The 18,514-nt window shown below is 37.8% G+C and overlaps 1 protein-coding gene across 1 annotated transcript in view; it reads right to left on the bottom strand.

Annotated features, from left to right (window-relative positions):
* Positions 1–7,666: 7,666 nt before the first annotated feature.
* Positions 7,667–18,514, bottom strand: part of LOC118572362 (vomeronasal type-2 receptor 116-like) — a 32,202-nt gene continuing 21,354 nt past the window's right edge. The window contains exons 5-6 of the mRNA XM_036171983.1: positions 13,450–13,573; positions 7,667–8,586 (exon numbers count right to left, since the gene is read on the bottom strand). Coding sequence (XP_036027876.1) covers positions 7,667–8,586; positions 13,450–13,573 — 1,044 coding nt within the window. The remainder of the gene's footprint in view (positions 8,587–13,449; positions 13,574–18,514) is intronic.

Below are 18,514 nucleotides of genomic sequence, written 5' to 3' on the forward strand. Positions count from 1 at the left end.
CAATCTTTGCCAAGACAAGGTAGGCCAGTCCTTCAAAATTAATTGCCTAACTGAAATTTCTTCCATATATGCTTGGCCTGTAGACCAAAGTTGGATGCCACAACATTACAGAAGAGCCTAGGCTGATTGTTTAGGCAGCCAGATGTCTCTGTCTTTAGGTAACATTTCACCCTTCTGGGGTCTTTGATGGAGGCATCAGCATCCCTGAATTCAAGCTATTTTATAGAGGTGTAGTTAAAAAAAAATAGCTTGGGACTGACATAAAAACTGACATGTGGACGAATGGAATTGAATTGAACACTCTGACATTAATCCACACACCTATGAACAACTGCTTTTTGACAAAGAAGCTAAAAATGTTCAATGGCAAAAAGAAAGCATCTTCAACAAATACTGCTGGCACAACTGGATTTTAACATGTAGAAGACTGCAAACTGATCCATATCTGTGACAATGCACAAAAGTCAAGTCCAAGTGGATAAAAGACCTCATCATAAAACCAGTTATAATGGAATTGATAGAAGAGAAAGTAGGAAATAGTCTGGAATTCATTGGCAGAGGAGACCACTTCCTAAATATAACACCAGTAGCACAGTCACTAAGAGCAACAATTAATAAATGGGACCTCCTGATAGCCAAACACCAGAGCTCCAGGAGTCCAGTCAGAGAGAGGAGAGGGATTCTAAGACCAAGTACATCAGTATCTTGATTTGGGAAACCTACAGAGATGACCAAACCAAAGTAGTGGGAACTCAAGAAAGTTGCATCAATGGCTGTGGAGCCTGCATGGGACTAGACTAGGCCCTCTGCATAGAGAGACAATTGTGTAGCTTGATTTGCTTGGGGCCCTCCCTGGCAGTAGAATCATAATCCATCCATTGTGCATGAAGAAGCTTTTTGGAGCCCACTACCTATGATGCCTTGTGCAGCATTGAGGCAGGGGAAGGGGTAGGACTTGCCTCTACTGGATGTGACTCCCAATGAAATTCCTTGCCTTCTTGTGGTCAGAAATGAGGGTTGGTTGGGGAAGAGGATGGAACTAGAAAATATCATTCCAAGTGAGGTAACCCAGACTCAGAAGGACAAACATGGTATGTACTCACTCATAAGTGGATACCAGATGTAAAGCAAAGTATAACCAGACTACACACCACAACTTCAGAGAAGCTAGCTAACTAGGAGGATTCTAAGAGGGACACAGATAGCCAAGTAAAGGAGAAATAGATGAGATATACAAGACCAAACTGTTGGTAAGGAGGAGTAATAGAGGGCAAGGAATGGGGGATGAGAACATAAGAAAGTGGGAGTTTTGAGCTGGACCAGGGTCAGATTGGGAGAGAAAAACAGTGATACCATGATAAATGAAGATTTAATGGGAATAAGAAGAAACAGGGTGCTAGGGAGGTTCTCAGGAATCTACAATGATGACCCAACCTTAGACTACCAGTAATATTGGAGCTGGTGGCTGAACTGGTCTACTCTGATGACCTGATTAATGAATACCCTAACTGTCATCACAGAGCCTTCATTTAGTTCCTGATGGAAGCAGATACAGAGATCCATGGCCGGGCACCAGGCTGAGCTCCAGCAGTCCAATCACTGAGAGAGAGAGGATGGATTCTATAAGTAAGGAACATCGAGATCATGATGGAAAAACATAGAGAGGACCAGCCACACTAGTGGAAACCCATGAATTGTGGAACACTAGATGTGGAGCCCCCATGAGACTGGAGAAGGATCTCTAGATAGGCAAGACAGTTGTTTAGCTTGAACTGTTTGGGGGGACCTCAGGGGATAGGGATCCAGCCCTGGTACATGAGCAGGCTTTTTGGAGCCTAGTGCCTAAGATGTGACACCTTGTGCAGCCTTGGTGTAGGGAGGAGGAGCTTGAACATGCCTCAGCTGTTTGTGCCAGGCTCTGCTAACTCCCCATGGGAGACTTTGACTTAAAAGAGGTGGTAGTGTGGTATAGGTTGGGGGAAGGCTGGGGGAGTAGGAAGAGGGAGGATGGAGGATCTGTCATTGGTATGTAAAATGAATGGAAAAATTCTTAATAATAATAATAATAATAATAATAATAATAATAATAACAATAATAATAATAATAGCTTAAGCCACATAAAACCACACACTCTAATAGTGGAAGACTTCAGCAACCCACTTATACCAATAGACAGGTCTCCCAGATAGAAACTAAACAGAGAAATAAGGGAACTAATAGATGTTATGACTCAAATGGACTTAACAGACATATATAGAACATTCACCCAAATATAAAGAATATACCTTCTCAGCACCTCAGGGAACCTTCTTTTAAACTGAACACACAGTCTCCACGCAAATCTCAACAGATGCAAAAAATTGGAGTAATGCCCAGTATCTTATCAAATTACCATGTCTTAAAGTTTTCATTTAACAACACAAATTGCAGAAAGCCTAAAAACTCATGGAAGGTGAACAACACTCAACTGAATCACCACTGGGTCAAGGAAGAAATAAAGAAATTAAAGACATTCTAGAATTCAATGAAAATGAATGCACAACATACTCAAACTTATGGGACACTATGAAAGCAGTGCTAAGAGGAAAGTTCATAGCACTAAGTGTCTACATGAAAAAAATTGGAGAAATCGAACACTAGCAACTTAACAGCACACCTGAAGGCCCTAGCACAAAAATAATAATCCTCTCCTTGGAGGTGCAGATGACAGGAAATAAAGTGTAGGCTGAAATCAATAAAATAGAAACAAAGAGATCAATACAGTGAATCAATGAAACAAAGAATTAATTCTTTGAAAAAAATCAACAAGGTAGACAAACCCTTATCCAAACTAACCAAAATGCTGAGAGATAATATCCAAATTAACAAAATCAGAAATGAAAAGGGGTCATAACAGCAGACACTGAAGAATTCCAGAGAATCAATAAGTCATACGATGGGTGATGATGTTCTGTATGCTGTGAATATGTGTTGCTCTGATTGGTTGAGAAATAAATCTGTTTGGCCAATGGTGAGGCACAGTAAAGTTAGGCAGGACATTCTAATTAAAGAGAGATAAAGACATAGAGCAGAGGAGACACTGCTAGCCACTGTCAGGAGAAGCAATATATAAAGATATTGTAAGCCATAAGCCACATGGCAGAGTATAGATTTATAGAAATGAGTTAATTTAAAAGATAAGAGCTAGCTAGCAAGAAGCCTGCCATGGCCATAGTTTAAAAATAATGTAAGCTTCTGTATATTTACTTGGGTCTGAGCAGCTATAGGACCACAGGGCCACGGAAGCTGGGCAGGACCAGAAAAACGAACTACATTCATACTTCAAAAACCTATATTACAAAAAATTGGAAAATCTGAAAGAAATGGACAATTTTATGGATAAGTAACACATACTAAACTTAAATCAAGATCAGATAAATAATTTAAATATTCCTACAATGCCTAAGGAAATAGAAGCAGTCATCAAATTCTCCCCCCCCAAAAAAAAAAAAAAAAAAAAAAAAGGACAGGGCCAGATTGTTTCAGCACAGAAGTCTATAAGAATTTCAAAGAAGAGCTAAGACCAATACTTCTCCAATTGTTTCACACAATAGAAACAGAGGGAATATTGCCAAACTCTTTTTGGGGCTACAGTTACCCTGATACCTATACCACACAATGACACAAAAAAGAAAGAGAATTACAGACCAATTTCCTTCATGAACACTGATGCAGAAATACTCAATAAAATACTGGCAAACTGAATCCAAAACCACATAAAATTCATCCACCAAATAGGCTTTGTTTCAGAAATGCATGGGTGGTTTAATGTACAAAAATCTGTCAATGTAATACACAAAATAAAGAAACAAAAAGAAAAACCATTAATCATCTCGTTACATGCTCATAAAGCCTTTAACAAAATCTAAAACCCCTTCATGTTAGAGGTCTTGGAGAAATCAGGAATACAAGGAACATAGCAAACATAATAAAAAACAATATACAGCAAGCTGACAACCAAACCAAATTAAATGGAGAGAAATTCAAAGTGATTCCACAAAAATGAGGAACAAGACAAAGCTGTCCACTCTCCATATCTATTCAATATAGTACTCAAATTTCTATCTAGAGCAGTAAAACAGCAAAAGGAGATCAAGGGATACAAATTGAAAAGGAAGAAGTCAAACTTTTGGTATTTGCAGATGATATAATAGTCTACATAAGTTACCCCAAAAATTCTCCCAGAGAACTCCTATAACATAAACACCATAGATAATGTGGCAGGATACAAGATTAACTAAAAAAATCAGTAGCCCTCCTATACACAAATGATAAATGGGCTGAGAAAGAAACCAGAGAAACAATATCCTTTTTTGTTTGTTTAGACATGGTTTCTCTGTGTAACTTTGCACCTTTCCTCGAACTTACTCTATAGAACAGGCTGGCCTCGAACTCACAGAGATCTGCCTGGCTTTGCCTTCTAAGTGCTGGGATTAAAGACATGCACGACCACTGCCCAGCCAACGTCCTTTATAATAGCCACAAATAACATAAAATATCTTGAGGTAACTCTAAGCAAGCAAGTAAAAGACTTGTATGACCAGAACTTTAAATCTTTGAAGAAAAATTGAAAATATCAGAAAATGGAAAGATCTCCCATGTTCATGAATAGGTAGGATTACCATATTAATAAATGGAAATCTTATGAAATCAATCTACAGATTGAATGCAATCCCCATCAAAATCTCAACACAATTCTTCACAGAACTGGAAAGAACAATACTCAACTTCATATGGAAATACAAAAAACCCAGTTCAGCTAAAACAGTCCTATACAAGAAAGCCATCTCTGCAAGCATCACAATCCCTGACTTCAAGGTCTACTCTAGATCTATAGTAGTAAAAATAGCTTGGTATTGATGTTAAATCAGACATATGAATCAATGGAATAAAATCAGATACCCCAAGTTTTGATAAAGAAGGCAAAATTTTACAATAGAAAATAGAAAGCAAATTCAACAAATTGGACTGGTGTGACTGGATGTCAACCTGTAGAATAATACAAGTAGATCTGTATCTATCATTATGAACAAAACTCGTATCTAATTGGGTCAAATACCTCACCATAAATCCAATATCACTGAACATGATGGAATAATAAGTGGGAAGTTGTCTTGAACACATTGGCAGAGGACACTAATTCCTGAATATTAGACCAATACCACAGTCACTGAGATTAACAATAAATAAAAAGAAATTGAAATTGAAAATCTTCTGTAAGGCAAAGGACATGTTCAATAAGACAAAATGGTGTTCTATAGAATGGAAAAAAATGTCTTCATCAATCCCTCATCTGACAGAGGGCTGATCTCCAAAATATATAAAGAATTGAAGAAACTAGACATCAAAACACCAAATTATCCAATTAAAAATGGGCTACATATCTAAAGAGGGAATTCTCAACAGAAGAACTTCAAATGGCCGAAAGTCATTGCTTAACATTCTTAACCTTCTGGGAAATGTAAATCTCTGAGAGACACCATCTTTTTTTTTTTTTTTGTTGGAGCTGAGGATCAAACCCAGGGCCTTGCACTTGCTAGGCAAACACTCTACCACTGAGCTAAATCCCTAACCCCTGAGATACTATCTTATACCTGTCAGAATGGCTAAAATCAAAACCACTGATGGCAGCTTATGTTGGAGAGGATATGAAGCATGGGAAACACTCCTCCACTCTTGGTGGGAATGTAAACTTGTACAGCCAATTTTGAAATCAGTATGGCTGTTTCTCAGAAAATTGAGAATCAATCTACCTCAAGACCCAGCTATACCACTCTTGGGCATATACCCAAGGGTTGCTCAATCATACCACAAGGACACTTGCCCAGCTATATTTATATCAGCATCATTCCTAATAGCCATAACCTGGATCAACTTAAATGGCCCACAACCAAAGAATGAATAAAGTAAATGTAATACGTTTATACAATGAAATATTAGTATGGTAAAAAATGATATCAGGACATTTGAAGGCAAATGAATAAAACTAGAAAAGAATCATCCGGAGTGAGGTAACTGATACCCACAAAGATAAACATACTCACTCATGAGTGGATAATAGATGTAACACAAAGGATAACCTGGCTGCAACCCACAGCCTTAGGGAAGCTAGGATATGAGGAGGACCCTAAGAGGAATGCATGGATCACACTGGGAAGGGGAAATAAATTAGGCTTCCTGGGTAAACTGAGGGTGGGGTGGTAAAAAGGAGGATGTGGGGGATGGGAACATGAGGGATCAGGATGATCAAGTTGGGGAAGGCAACAAAAGAGATATCTTGATAGAGGCAGCCATTATGGGGTTAGGGAGAAACCTGGTGCCAGGGAAGCTTCCATAATTCCACAAGGATGATCCCAGCTATGACCTCTAGCAAGTGTGGAGAGGGTGTCTGAACTAGCCTTCTCCTATAATCATATTGGTGACTATCTTAATTGTCATCATAGAACCTTCATCCAGTAACTGATGGAAGCAGTTGCAGAAATCCACAGCCAAGAACTGGGCTGAGTTTCAGGAGTCCAGTTGCAGAGGGAGGAGGGATTTTTTTAAACAAGTGGGGGTCAAGATCATGATGGGAAAACCCATAATGACAGATTACCCAAGTTGTGGGAGCTCACAGACTCTAGACAGATAACTAGGAAGCCTTTCTGGGACCAACCTAGGCCCTCTATGTATGGCTGACATTTATGTAGCCTGGTATGTTTTGGGGGCCCCAAAAAGTGGGACTAAGCTCTGTCCCTAGCACATGAGCTAGCTTTTTGGAACCTATTCCCTATGGTGGGATGCCTTGCTAGGCCTTGATGCAGAGGGTAGCAGCTTGGTCCTGCCCCTTGTTATGCCATGCTTTGTTGACTATTATGGGAAGACATTATTTCTGAGGAGTGGATGGGAGTGTGTGGGGGGGAACTGGAGAAGAGCAGGGAGGGGAAAGTGCTTGGTATGTAAAATAAAAATTTAATAAGAAAAAACAGAAAAATGAACAGTAGCACCTAGTTTTATAACTTAATCAGTACTATTTTTGCCTCTTCTTTTTCTCTAATCCAAGCTCCTATTAATATTCAAGTAGACTATTCCCTATGATACCTATGGAACACTTCAAGACAAACCCTTTTCTTGTCCATAAAATGTTAAAATAAGCTTAAAGAATGATCAAGGACTAGAGGGTTTTAAATGATTATGTGGTCATAGACTACACTGTAGTTATTAACCTTATATCATATTTAGAAAACTGAATAGAAACACTTAATTTTGTAATTTAATCAGTGCTACTTTTGTTTCTTCTCTATTTGTAATCTATGCTCCTGTTAATATAAAGTAAAAAGATCTCCCTGTTCAGATCACTAAATAGACCATCTAATATGACCTTAAGATTTCATATAATGCCCCAACATTTTAGCATAGAACTTAATGAAAGGCCGGTGGTACTTCAAATGTGACAGCAGAATCAGGCTGATCACAAGGTTTAATCCATAGAATTGAGGTCCAGGTCATTTGTTAAAACTTTATTATGCATCTTATTTTTTTCATTTTGCATACAGAAACTTTATATTTTGACACAATATTTGATGAGTAGAAAGCAGCATTATAATCTTTTATATTTGTTTGCAGTTGTAAATAACATAGATAAATTTAATGAATACATTCAGCATTAGCATTTGTGACTCTGAACTTGTGAAAAGAATTTACCTTTGGTCTTAACAAAATAATATAGCACTTGGGGGCAAAGATGCAAAGAAATAGCCCTGCACTGGAGGCTAAGATGGAGAAGACCTCCACAGCCACCAGAGCCTTGCCTTTGTTGCTTTGGTAGACAGCTAGAAAAGTGACCCAAACACTGCAGAACACCAGCATGCTGAACGTTAGGAACTTCGTTTCATTGAATGTGTCAGGCAGATTCCTGGCCAGGAAAGCTATAGTGAAACTTGCCAGGGCAAGAGAGCCCAAGTATCCCAGGACACAGTAGAAGGAAATCACTGAACCTTTGTTGCAAACAATGACGATGTGGCCATGTTCCATGTGTACATCAGCATCCACAAATGGAGGAGAAGTTCCTATCCAGATCCCACAGAGAAGCACTTGAATCATGGTGCACATGGGGATGATGAAGTTAGGTGCCCCTGAAACCAGCAGTGACCTCATTCTCTTATCTGGAACAGTGACTTTGAATGCCAGTACTACAGTAATAGTCTTTGCCAAGACAGTAGAGGTGGCTACAGTGAATACAATTGCAAATGTAGTCTGCTGCATTATACAGGTGATTGTATGTGGATGGCCAATGTAGAGCAAGGGACAGAGAAAGCAAAAGATGAGGGAGATGAGTAGGACATAGCTGAGAGCTCTGTTATTGGCCTTGACAATGGGAGTGTCTTTGTGCTTCAAGAACACACAGAATACAATAGCTGTGAGAGCAGAGAAGCACAGAGCCAAGCAGACCAGAGATATTCCCAAAGGATCTTCATAAGTCAGAAAGGATATCACTTTTTTGAGGCAGTGAGTTCGATATGCATTGGCATACTGATCATATGGACACTTCACACATTCATCCATGTCTAGTATAGGAAAGGCATTATTATCAGTGTTAATTTTCTTTATTTTTGTACAAGATATGCAAAATATTAATGCATTGGAAAGTCATAGATAAATTAGCCTTAACTCTTGTTGTTTATGGACATCTAAATATGGTTGATTCATAATGTTTCATCCCAATTTCCAAAAGTTACAATTTTTATGAAAGCACTTGTTCATATTTATCTTACATACTCATGATTTTCCTAGTATTTTTCAAAAACAATAACTTACTGTCAAATAATATTTAGATTTATGCTACAACATACCTTGGATGGGATCATTGATAGAAGCACACTTTTTTATTCATTATTTTGTGCAATATGTAAAACAAGAACTTAGAATGAGCTGCTTCCATGCATCTTATGGTCTATCAACCACAAAATTGATTCCACATTAATGGCCTCATAAGCCTTGGACATACAAACTCAACCTACTTTACATTTTGGCAAAGAACCTACAACATACACTTTAAGCAATATAATCCTTATATTATCCTAAATATTTGTCATTATTCACATTAGTAAGTATAGTCCTTACTCCTCATTGTGGAATCTTATCTTGGAACAGACAGAGGCAATTAGGAAAAACAAAACCAATGAAAATTTAGAGTTTTAGAGTCTAGTCCATGGATTTATCTGCAACACTACTCTGTCACTAAGGCTCATGGAAAATAACATGAAAGCTGGTTGGAAAGCTTACTAGGGCCACTTCACAGAGTTTGATGTGAGTCTGTGTTTCCTAGGGACATCACAAGCAAGATACACAATGTCTCACCAATATGCCTCTTAAACATGAGCTGAAAAAGGACAAAAACAATAGACATGACAAAGATAGTTGGAGAAAGACCATCAGACAACAGCTATATGCAGAGAACTACAGACAGTTAAGGAATATTGAAAGTAGAATAGATTATTTTCTCCAGAGGAATGCACACCAACAGATTATCTTTGATAACTAAATGTTCAGCCCTGAAAATGTAAGAGTTATATTACACATACGGAACAGGTTGTACAAAGAAGTATATGTATTTACACAAAATATTTTTATGTGATATCAATTAATAAGAAAATAGGCCATTAATTTTAAAATGAGGGAGGAGGCATGTGTGGGAATCTTTGGAAGAAGGATAGGGAAAGGAATATTATATAACTGCATTATAATCTCAAAAATAAGAAAGAAAGCAAAGAAAAGCATTGATAATATCAAAGAAGGCAGAGACAACATGAACAAATTATCACCTAAATTCTCTGCATGCCAAAATCTTCTCCTTTGGCTTACGTTTCAAAGTATGAATTTTAGTAGGGTATATTATTTGCCAGTTTTACTAATTTCTGTAAGATTCTACTGCCAAAGATTCATGACAATTTTGTTTCTATTGAGAAACATTGTGGTCAAGATAATGTTCCATATATAAAGGACATAATTTTGAAAGTCAGTACTGGATGGGGCTGAGGATATCCACCCATATGTTTGTAATTTATACTGCAGTACATTCAGTTTTCTTTCAGTTACACTGAGACAACAGGTCATACTGAGAAGTAATGGTGTCATCCTAGTACTGAGTCTCTTCATTGAAAGATGTACATTCTTTTTCGGGTTTTTGCATTCTCTCTGATTGTTCTGAACAATGTTATCTAAACCATAAAATCTAAGTCTTCATATACTTGAACTTTTTCTATCCAATTCAAAATTACTGTGTGTTATAAAATGTTGTATTTTAAAGCTTTAAGAACTACACATAGGAAAAAGTGGAATTTAATCTAACTCTGTTTAGTATCCTTGTATTTGATCAACACAAAAGTCAATAAACAAAGTGGTTTATCTTCTTCAATTTTCACTGGTTTCTGATATCAAATATGTTTAATATTCAGTGTATTTTGTAAAATGTGTACTACACAGTCCTTGTGTTCAAATCATGTATAACCATATACATTTTGGTCTTATTCTTAAATAAAACTTTAAGTTAATTATTTAGCTGTAGCTCATCACTCCAACCATAATTAATTCCATTCTTTAGTTACCTCATATACTAACAATAAGTATTTTTATGAAACTCAAAATAGATACCACCAAATATTGAATTAGAAACTCTCTACTTATATTTTTTATGGTCATTAGAATTAAATATTTACTTCAAAGTTTAATATGTTTGTCCCCTAACTCACCTGTGACCTAGAATACTATTGTAAATAAAACCTACCTATGATTGTATTGATATACCATAGCACACAATACTAAAAAACATGTTTCTAAAATATGAAACAACATTATTGAGTGTCCAGTTCTTGTTAGAGCCATTGGGGAACACTTGGAAAATATGGATGCTGTGGTAATTTGAATGTGATTGTTTTCTGTAATCATATAGAGAGCTGTACTTCTGGGAAGTGTGGCTTTGTTGGTGGAGCAGCATGGTCTTGTTGGAGGAAGTGTGTTACTAGGGGCTGGGCTTTGAGGTCTCCTTTGATCAGGCTCAGTGTGACATTAAGTTCACTTCCTGTTGCCTTTAGATCAAAGTGTATAATTCTCAGCTTCTTCTCCAGTACCATGTCCTTATTCAGCACCATGTCTACCTGCATGCTACCATGTCCCACCATGATGATAATGGACTAAACCTTCTTACTGTAAGCCACTCCAATTAAATGTTTTCCTTTATAGGATTTCCCTTGGTCATAGTGTCTCTTCAAAGTAACAGAAACCCTAAGTAAGACAGAAGTTGGTCTCAGGGACTGAGGTATTGACGTTATAGGCCTGATTGTACCTTTGTTTGGAAGAATATAGATCTTGGGACTGTAGATTAGAAAAGCAGTAGAATGCTTTAAGTGATACTTAATAGACAGCATGGAAGACAGTGGTGATGAGTGTCATTTGATGAACTGTGGCAGCCTGGCTCAAAGGGTTTCAGAGAAGAAGAATATTAATACCAGGCCTAGACATCATTCTTGTATTATTTTGGTGAAGAATGCAGTGGCTTTTTGCCCTTGTCTGAAGATTATGCTTGAGACTAAAGTGAGGAGTTTTGGATTAATTATATTGGCAGAGAAAATCTTAAAACATCCCAATATTGAGAAAATAGCTCAAAAAGCCCCACAAAGGTGCCACATGTTGTCCTTAGTGTTAACTCTATTGAAAATTTATAATGACAAGGAACAAGTGAGCAAGGTAAAATACAAAATGTATAATTTGAGGAGAAAAGGAATACTAGGAGTTGGAATGGAGCTAAGTTCTGTGTTAAGGAGTTCAACTGATTTAGAAATGGAATGAAGGGATTGGTCACCACATGACAATGGATAAGTTCCCAATTTGTGAAAAGAAATTAAAAAGCATACAGCCTGGTGTGGTGGTGTACATCTTTAATCCCAGCACTCAATAGAAAAACGTTGGCACATTTCTGAGTGTGAGGTCAGCCTGGTTTACAGATTCAGTTTCAGGATAGCTAAGCACAGGCAGTGAAGGATACCATTGAAAACAGAAAGGTGATGGAGATGTAATTGAACAAGGGGACCATGCTTCAGCCCCAGCAAGTTGCAGAACTGGGAAGCTTTGGCCATGTCATTCTCATTTTAAGGATTGAAGAAAGGGACTATAGAAATTCCCTCAATGATTAAGGACTATTGCTGAGGCCAGGCATGTGTCAGTGGTATCCCTGAAAGGAGGCCCAGAGAAGACATTTTGTGAACCTGTGAAGGTGAAGCCTGGATAGCTTTGGAAACCCCAATATACCAGACATGCCAGAAACTTTTGAGAAGAGCTACTAACAGGTCCTGGAATCATCACAAGAGAGAGAAGTGTCTTGCTGTCAGCAAAGTTAAAAGGATTTGGGGTTATGAAGGGTGTTTTGACATTAGGCATGAAGATACAGTTTGGACCTTCCCCAGCTGTTTTTCCTTTTTGTGTTGGTCAAGTATTTCACTATGCTGCCTTACTTATGTTTTAGAATGGTAATGTATATCCTGTGCTATTTTATGCTGGAAGTATGTGATTTATTTTTGATTTTGATTTTATAGGGGATTGTAGTTAAGAGATAGCATAAATTTCAGAACAGACTTTGTGCTTTTAAACGTAGTTGAGACTGTGATAGATTGTGGGGATTTTTGAAGTTTGACTAAATGCATTTTGCATTATGATATTGTTAGAAGCTTATGGGGGCCAGAAAGTGGAATGTGGTAGTTTGAATATTGGGCTCCATTATCTCATAGGGAGTAGCATTGTTAGGAGTTGTGGCATTGTTGGACTAGGTGTGTCCTTGTTGGAGGAAGTGTGCCACTGTTGGGGTGAGCTTTGAGGTCTCTTTTATCAGGCCCAGTATGATACCTTGTTCATTTTCTATTGTCTTTGGATAAAGATGTAAAATTTTCAGCTCTTTCTCCAGCACCATGTCTGCTTGAATGTCACTATGATCCATCATGTTGATATCGGACTAAAATTCTAAACTGTAAGCCACCACAATTAAATGTTTTCCTTTATAAGAGTCATGGTGTCTCTTTAGAGCATTAGAAACCGTAACTACAACAGGTGCATAGTATTCATATCTTTAGTAATATTGAGAAGTAGATAAAATTATTACAATATAATGAATTCTGAAATACAGGTTAGATGCAGAAAAAAAATTTGTACCCTAAAGAAATGTCTAAGAGAAAATGCTAAGTTCACTTGTTCTGGATGATGAGACCATAATGTACTTCACGAACAAGGCAGTATATTATGTCAAATAGCAGTGTTCTTAACTCTTTTAAATTTATAATGACATTTATCTTTTCATTTTCCCCAAAGAGATCTTTGGCAACTATATAAATATGGTAGAAAGTAAACAATCTATTGATTATTTTGGTAAATTATATTCTTACTTGTCATGTTTGAAATTTCATTTTCTGGACAGGGGTCACAATCAAAACAGCAGACAGCATTTCCCTGCTGAGGGGATTTTTTGAATCCTGGACTGCAAGGCCTACTGCATATCGAGGGTGGAGTCTGTGGAAAATCAGATACATTTTTGAAATAAAAAGCTCAGCATATATGACAAAAACAGCAGTGAGTCACAGTATGTATCCACTGAAAAATCTCCCTTTACACCTATGTATTATATTATAAAGCATAATTTCAGTACCTTCTCATGCTTCTCTTTTCTTCCAGACCCAGTTCCATAGTTTTCTCCCTGGTGCTGCACCAGAACACCAGTTGCAGCCTTCCCTCCTCCTATCTACATCTCCCATAGATGTCATAGATCATTGCTCTTTAGCCTGCTTTTTCTCACTCATCCACATATCACAGTACTCAACTCTAGCAGGCATGCCCTGCTTAAACAAATACCACACCTTCCAGAAAGCTAAGTAGGCTTATGGCATGCCTTCGTCTGTCTCTCTATTCCCAGAGATACAACCCTCATTCTTCTCACTAGTGCTGCAACAGAATGCCATCTGCAGCCTTCCCTCACCTCTGCTTGTACCTCATGTGGATGCAACAAGCTATCCCTTCCTAAACTCCTTCCCCCAATTCATTACTGAATGCAAGCCTTCAACACTAGTTAGGAATCTCCTGATAATTCAAGTGCCACCCCTCCCAAGTCAACAAGTAGGTTGAACAGACTCATAAGCTCTTCCTAATACTTTTGAGGTACAATTCATTTAGTCTCATTCCCAGCTTTGTAGCTGAAAACCTGCTGTGTTCTCCCTTTCCTGTCTGATACTTAATGTGATCCTTAATGGATCACAAAGACCTTCTCCTCAAACCTCCCTTTCCTCATCTTATCCCAATTACCCAGCCTCAAACACCAGCAGGCATTCCCTGTGAACAAAGTGGCTGAACAGGCCAGGAAACACACAGATAACGCACAGATATCACACTCTGAACATCCAGACAGAAAACAGAAACCAAGGAACAAAACACCAGCCAACAAAGACAAATCCAAACATCAGCACCAAGAATTTTAAGCACCCAAAACCCAGATGCTAGACAGGTGCTTTAACCTCTCTAGCATCTCTGTTTTGGGTGCTTAAAATTCTTGGTGCTGATGTTTGGTAACCCAGACTCAAAAAAACAAACATGGTATGTACTCACTCATAGGTGGATACTAGATGTAAAACAAAGATGACTAGACTGCTACTCACAACTCCAGGGAAGCTACCTAGAAAACAGGACCCTAAGAAAGACACAGGGATCACCCAATGACAGATAAATGGATGAGATCTACATGAACAACCTGGATGTGAGTGGGGGTAATGAAGGGCAAGGTTCAAAGGAAAGAGAGCTTAGAGGAGCAGGAGTTCCCAGCTGGATCAAGAACAGACAGAGAGCAAGGAATAACAGACCATGATAAATGAAGACCACATGAGAATAGGAAGAAGCAAAGTGCTAGAGAGGTCCCCAGAAATCCACAGTGATACCTCCACTGTAGACTGCTGGCAATGGTCGAGGGATAGCCTGAACTGACCTAGTCTGATGATTGGAATGGCAAACATCCTAACTGTCATGCTAGAATTGTCATCCAATTACTGATGGAATTGGATGCAGAGATCCTTGGCCAGGCCCCAGGTGGAGGTCCAGGAGTCCAATTGTCAAGAAAGATGAGGGATTGTAAGAGCATGAATTGTTGAATTATTGAGACCAAGAATGGAAAAGCACAGGGACAAATAGCCAAACTAATGGAAACACATGAACTATGAACCAAAAGCTGTGGAGCCCCCAACTGGATCAGGCCCTCTGGATAAGTGAGACAATTGAGTAGCTTGAACTGTTTGGGAGGCACCCAGGCAGTGGGACCTGGACCTGTCCTTTAGTGCATGAGATGGCTGTTTGGAACCTTGGGCTTATGTGGGGACTCTTTGCTCAGCCTGGAAGGAGGGGACTGGACCTGCTTGTACTGAATCTACCAGGTTGAGCTGAATCCCCTGGGGAGTCTTTGCCCTGGAGAAGATGGTAATGGTTGGGGCTGGGAGGAAGGTAGGCTTGGGGGTGGGTGTGGGGAGGACAGGAGAACACATGGCTGATAAGTAAAATCAAATTAAATTAAAAAAGCATCAAAACAACAATAACAACAAAAAATTCAGGTGCTAAGATGCCAGCATAAAAATCAATCAACAACAGCCAGGACAACGTGTCTTCTTTAGAGCCCTGTTATCTTACCTCAGCAGGCCCTGAGTATCTAAACATAGCTGAAAGTACAAGAAAATTACCTTAAAATAGACTCTTTGAATTTGATAGAGGTTCCTAAATAGGAAATCAATGAATTCCTTAAAGAAACATGGAAAAGCACAAGCCGATTTTGAAAGGAAATATATAAAATTGTTTAAGACCTAAAAATGGAAATAGAATCAATAAAAATACCCCAAACTGAGAGAATTCTGATGGTGAAAAATTTAGAAACTAGACATAAAGTATAGAGGAAAGCTTCACTAGCAGAATATAAGAGATGGGTGAAAGGATATAAGGCATTGAACATATGATAGGAAAAATGTGTGGTAAATATGTGAAAGAAATTGTTAAATCTGAAAAAAATAATGACAGGATATAGGGACCACTATGAAGATGAAGACAAAGAATTATAGAGAAAGAGGAAGGAGAAGAAACCCAGCTCAAGGGCCCATAAAATATTATATATACACAATCAATGTAAAGAAACAAATGATTATAAAGGTATGAGATGCATCAAGAACACCAAATAGATTGAACCAGAGAAAAAATATTAAAACTGGCAAGGAGAAGTCTAATTAACACATAAATACAGGCCTTTTAGAGTTATCCCAACATAACAATGGAGTTTCTGAAAGACAGAAAGTACCAAACAGAGACCACATATGCTGCTCAGACTATGATACTATCCAAAAAGAACTTTCACCAGTCATCATTGGAAAAATCATATATTCCATAAAGGAGTCAAATTTAAACAATATCTATCTACAATTCAGTTGTATCGAAGATGCTTGAAGGAGACAATCCTAACTAAAGAAGTTAACAACACAAATCAAATCATAGAAAAGAATTTCACACCAGAAAAAATAAAAGAATCTCTCTCTCTGTCTCTCTGTCTCTGTCTCTCTCTCTCAAACTTTTTCTCTCTCTGCAAACACTATTTTTCATTATCCCAGTAAAATAACATGAATCAACAATCATTGGTAACTGATATCTCTAAATCAGTGGTCTCAATTCCATAATAAAAAGACACAGACTAACAGATTTGCTGCCTAAACAGGATGCTTCTGATGAATCCAAGAAATACCCCCTAACATTGTTATAGACATAATCTTGGGTGAAGAATTGGGAAAAGATAATCCAAGAAAATGTACCTAACACTCAAGTAGGTATAGCCTGTTTAATATCTAATGAAATAAGCTTCAAACAAAAACTAATGTAAAAAGATAGAGATACTACATACTCAAAAAAGGAAAAAATCTAGACAAATTGACACTTCAATTCCTTATATCTATGCCACAAACACCAGGGTACCCAAATTTGTAAAAGAAACACCACTACAGCTTAAAATATACATTGGTCCTCTCTGATGGATAGTGAGAGACTTCAACACTCCACTCTCACTAATGGATTGTTCCCAGACAAAAATTAAATAGTGAAATACTGGAGAAGCCAGAAACACACACTAAAAAAAAGAGACAGCATCTTCAACAAATGGTACTGGTCACACTAGATGTCAGTATGCAGCAGAATGCAAATACACCCATATATATCGCTCTGCAAAAACCTCTAGTCTAAGTGGATCAAAGACCTCAACAACAAAACAGAAAAAATGAACATTATTGAAGGGAAAGTGGGGAACAGCCTTGAGTGCATTACATATGAGATGACCTTCTGAACAGAACACCAATATTGCAGGCACTTAGTCTGCCATTTAATAAATGGGACCTCATGAAACTGAAAAGATTATGTAAGGCAAAGGACATCATTATTCGACAGTGAGTTAGTCTACAGAATGAAAATATATCTTTTCCAACTCCACATTTGATAGAGGACTAATATCTAAAATATAGCAGGAATTCAAGAGACTCAAATAATCAATTAATAAGAAAACAAATAATCCAATTAAAAATGGGAACAGACCTACACAGGGAATTCTCAGGGAAGAAATACAAATAGCTAAGAAACACTTGAAGAAATGTTCAACATCCTTAACCATCAGGGAAATACCAAACAAAACTACTTTGAGATTCCATTTTACACTTCAGATTGGCTAAGTTTAATAACACAAATGATATCTCTTGCTGGTGAGGATATAAAATAAGGGGATATCAGTTCCATTGCTGGGGGGAGTGCTAATTGTATATCCAGCATGGAAATCAAAATGTCAGTTTCTCAAAATATGATTATAAACATCTCTAGACCTAGCTATACTGTTTTTCAGCACATATCTGAAGGACACTCCATACTACCATAAGGACACTTGATCAACTTCATTCATTGAAGATTTGTTCATGATAATCAGACACTAGAAACAACCTCAGCAGAATAATGGATAAAGAAATGTAGTATAAATATGCAATTGAATATTCATTGCATAACTTGAATTAGGGGGCTTTTGAGGAGTGGTGTGGAGACCCAGAGCAATGGAAAATTCATGAAATCTATGAAGGTGATCCTAATGAGGACTTCTAGTAATATAGGATAAAGAGTCCCAAATAACCATCTCTTGTAGTGAAGCTAGACTTTCAACTGTAGAACTGGGTTACATTCAATTGAATTGTTGGATAAGGGGATTCCATGAAAATCTACAATGAAGCTTTTTGCTAAGACAAATCATTGCTCTTTGCAAACTGACAGTGGGGTCCCCTTTGTGGAGGAGAACATGCATTACAATGCCTTGACAATGGAGAAGTCAAGCTGCTACCTACATGGAGCCCTCATCCCTACATTCTACTATGTTTGGTGCAGAAGACCGTTTTCAGGCTACCAAAAGATAAATGT

Source organism: Onychomys torridus, chromosome 1 (genome assembly GCF_903995425.1).
Source record: "Onychomys torridus chromosome 1, mOncTor1.1, whole genome shotgun sequence".
NCBI classification, from domain to species: Eukaryota; Metazoa; Chordata; class Mammalia; order Rodentia; family Cricetidae; genus Onychomys; species Onychomys torridus.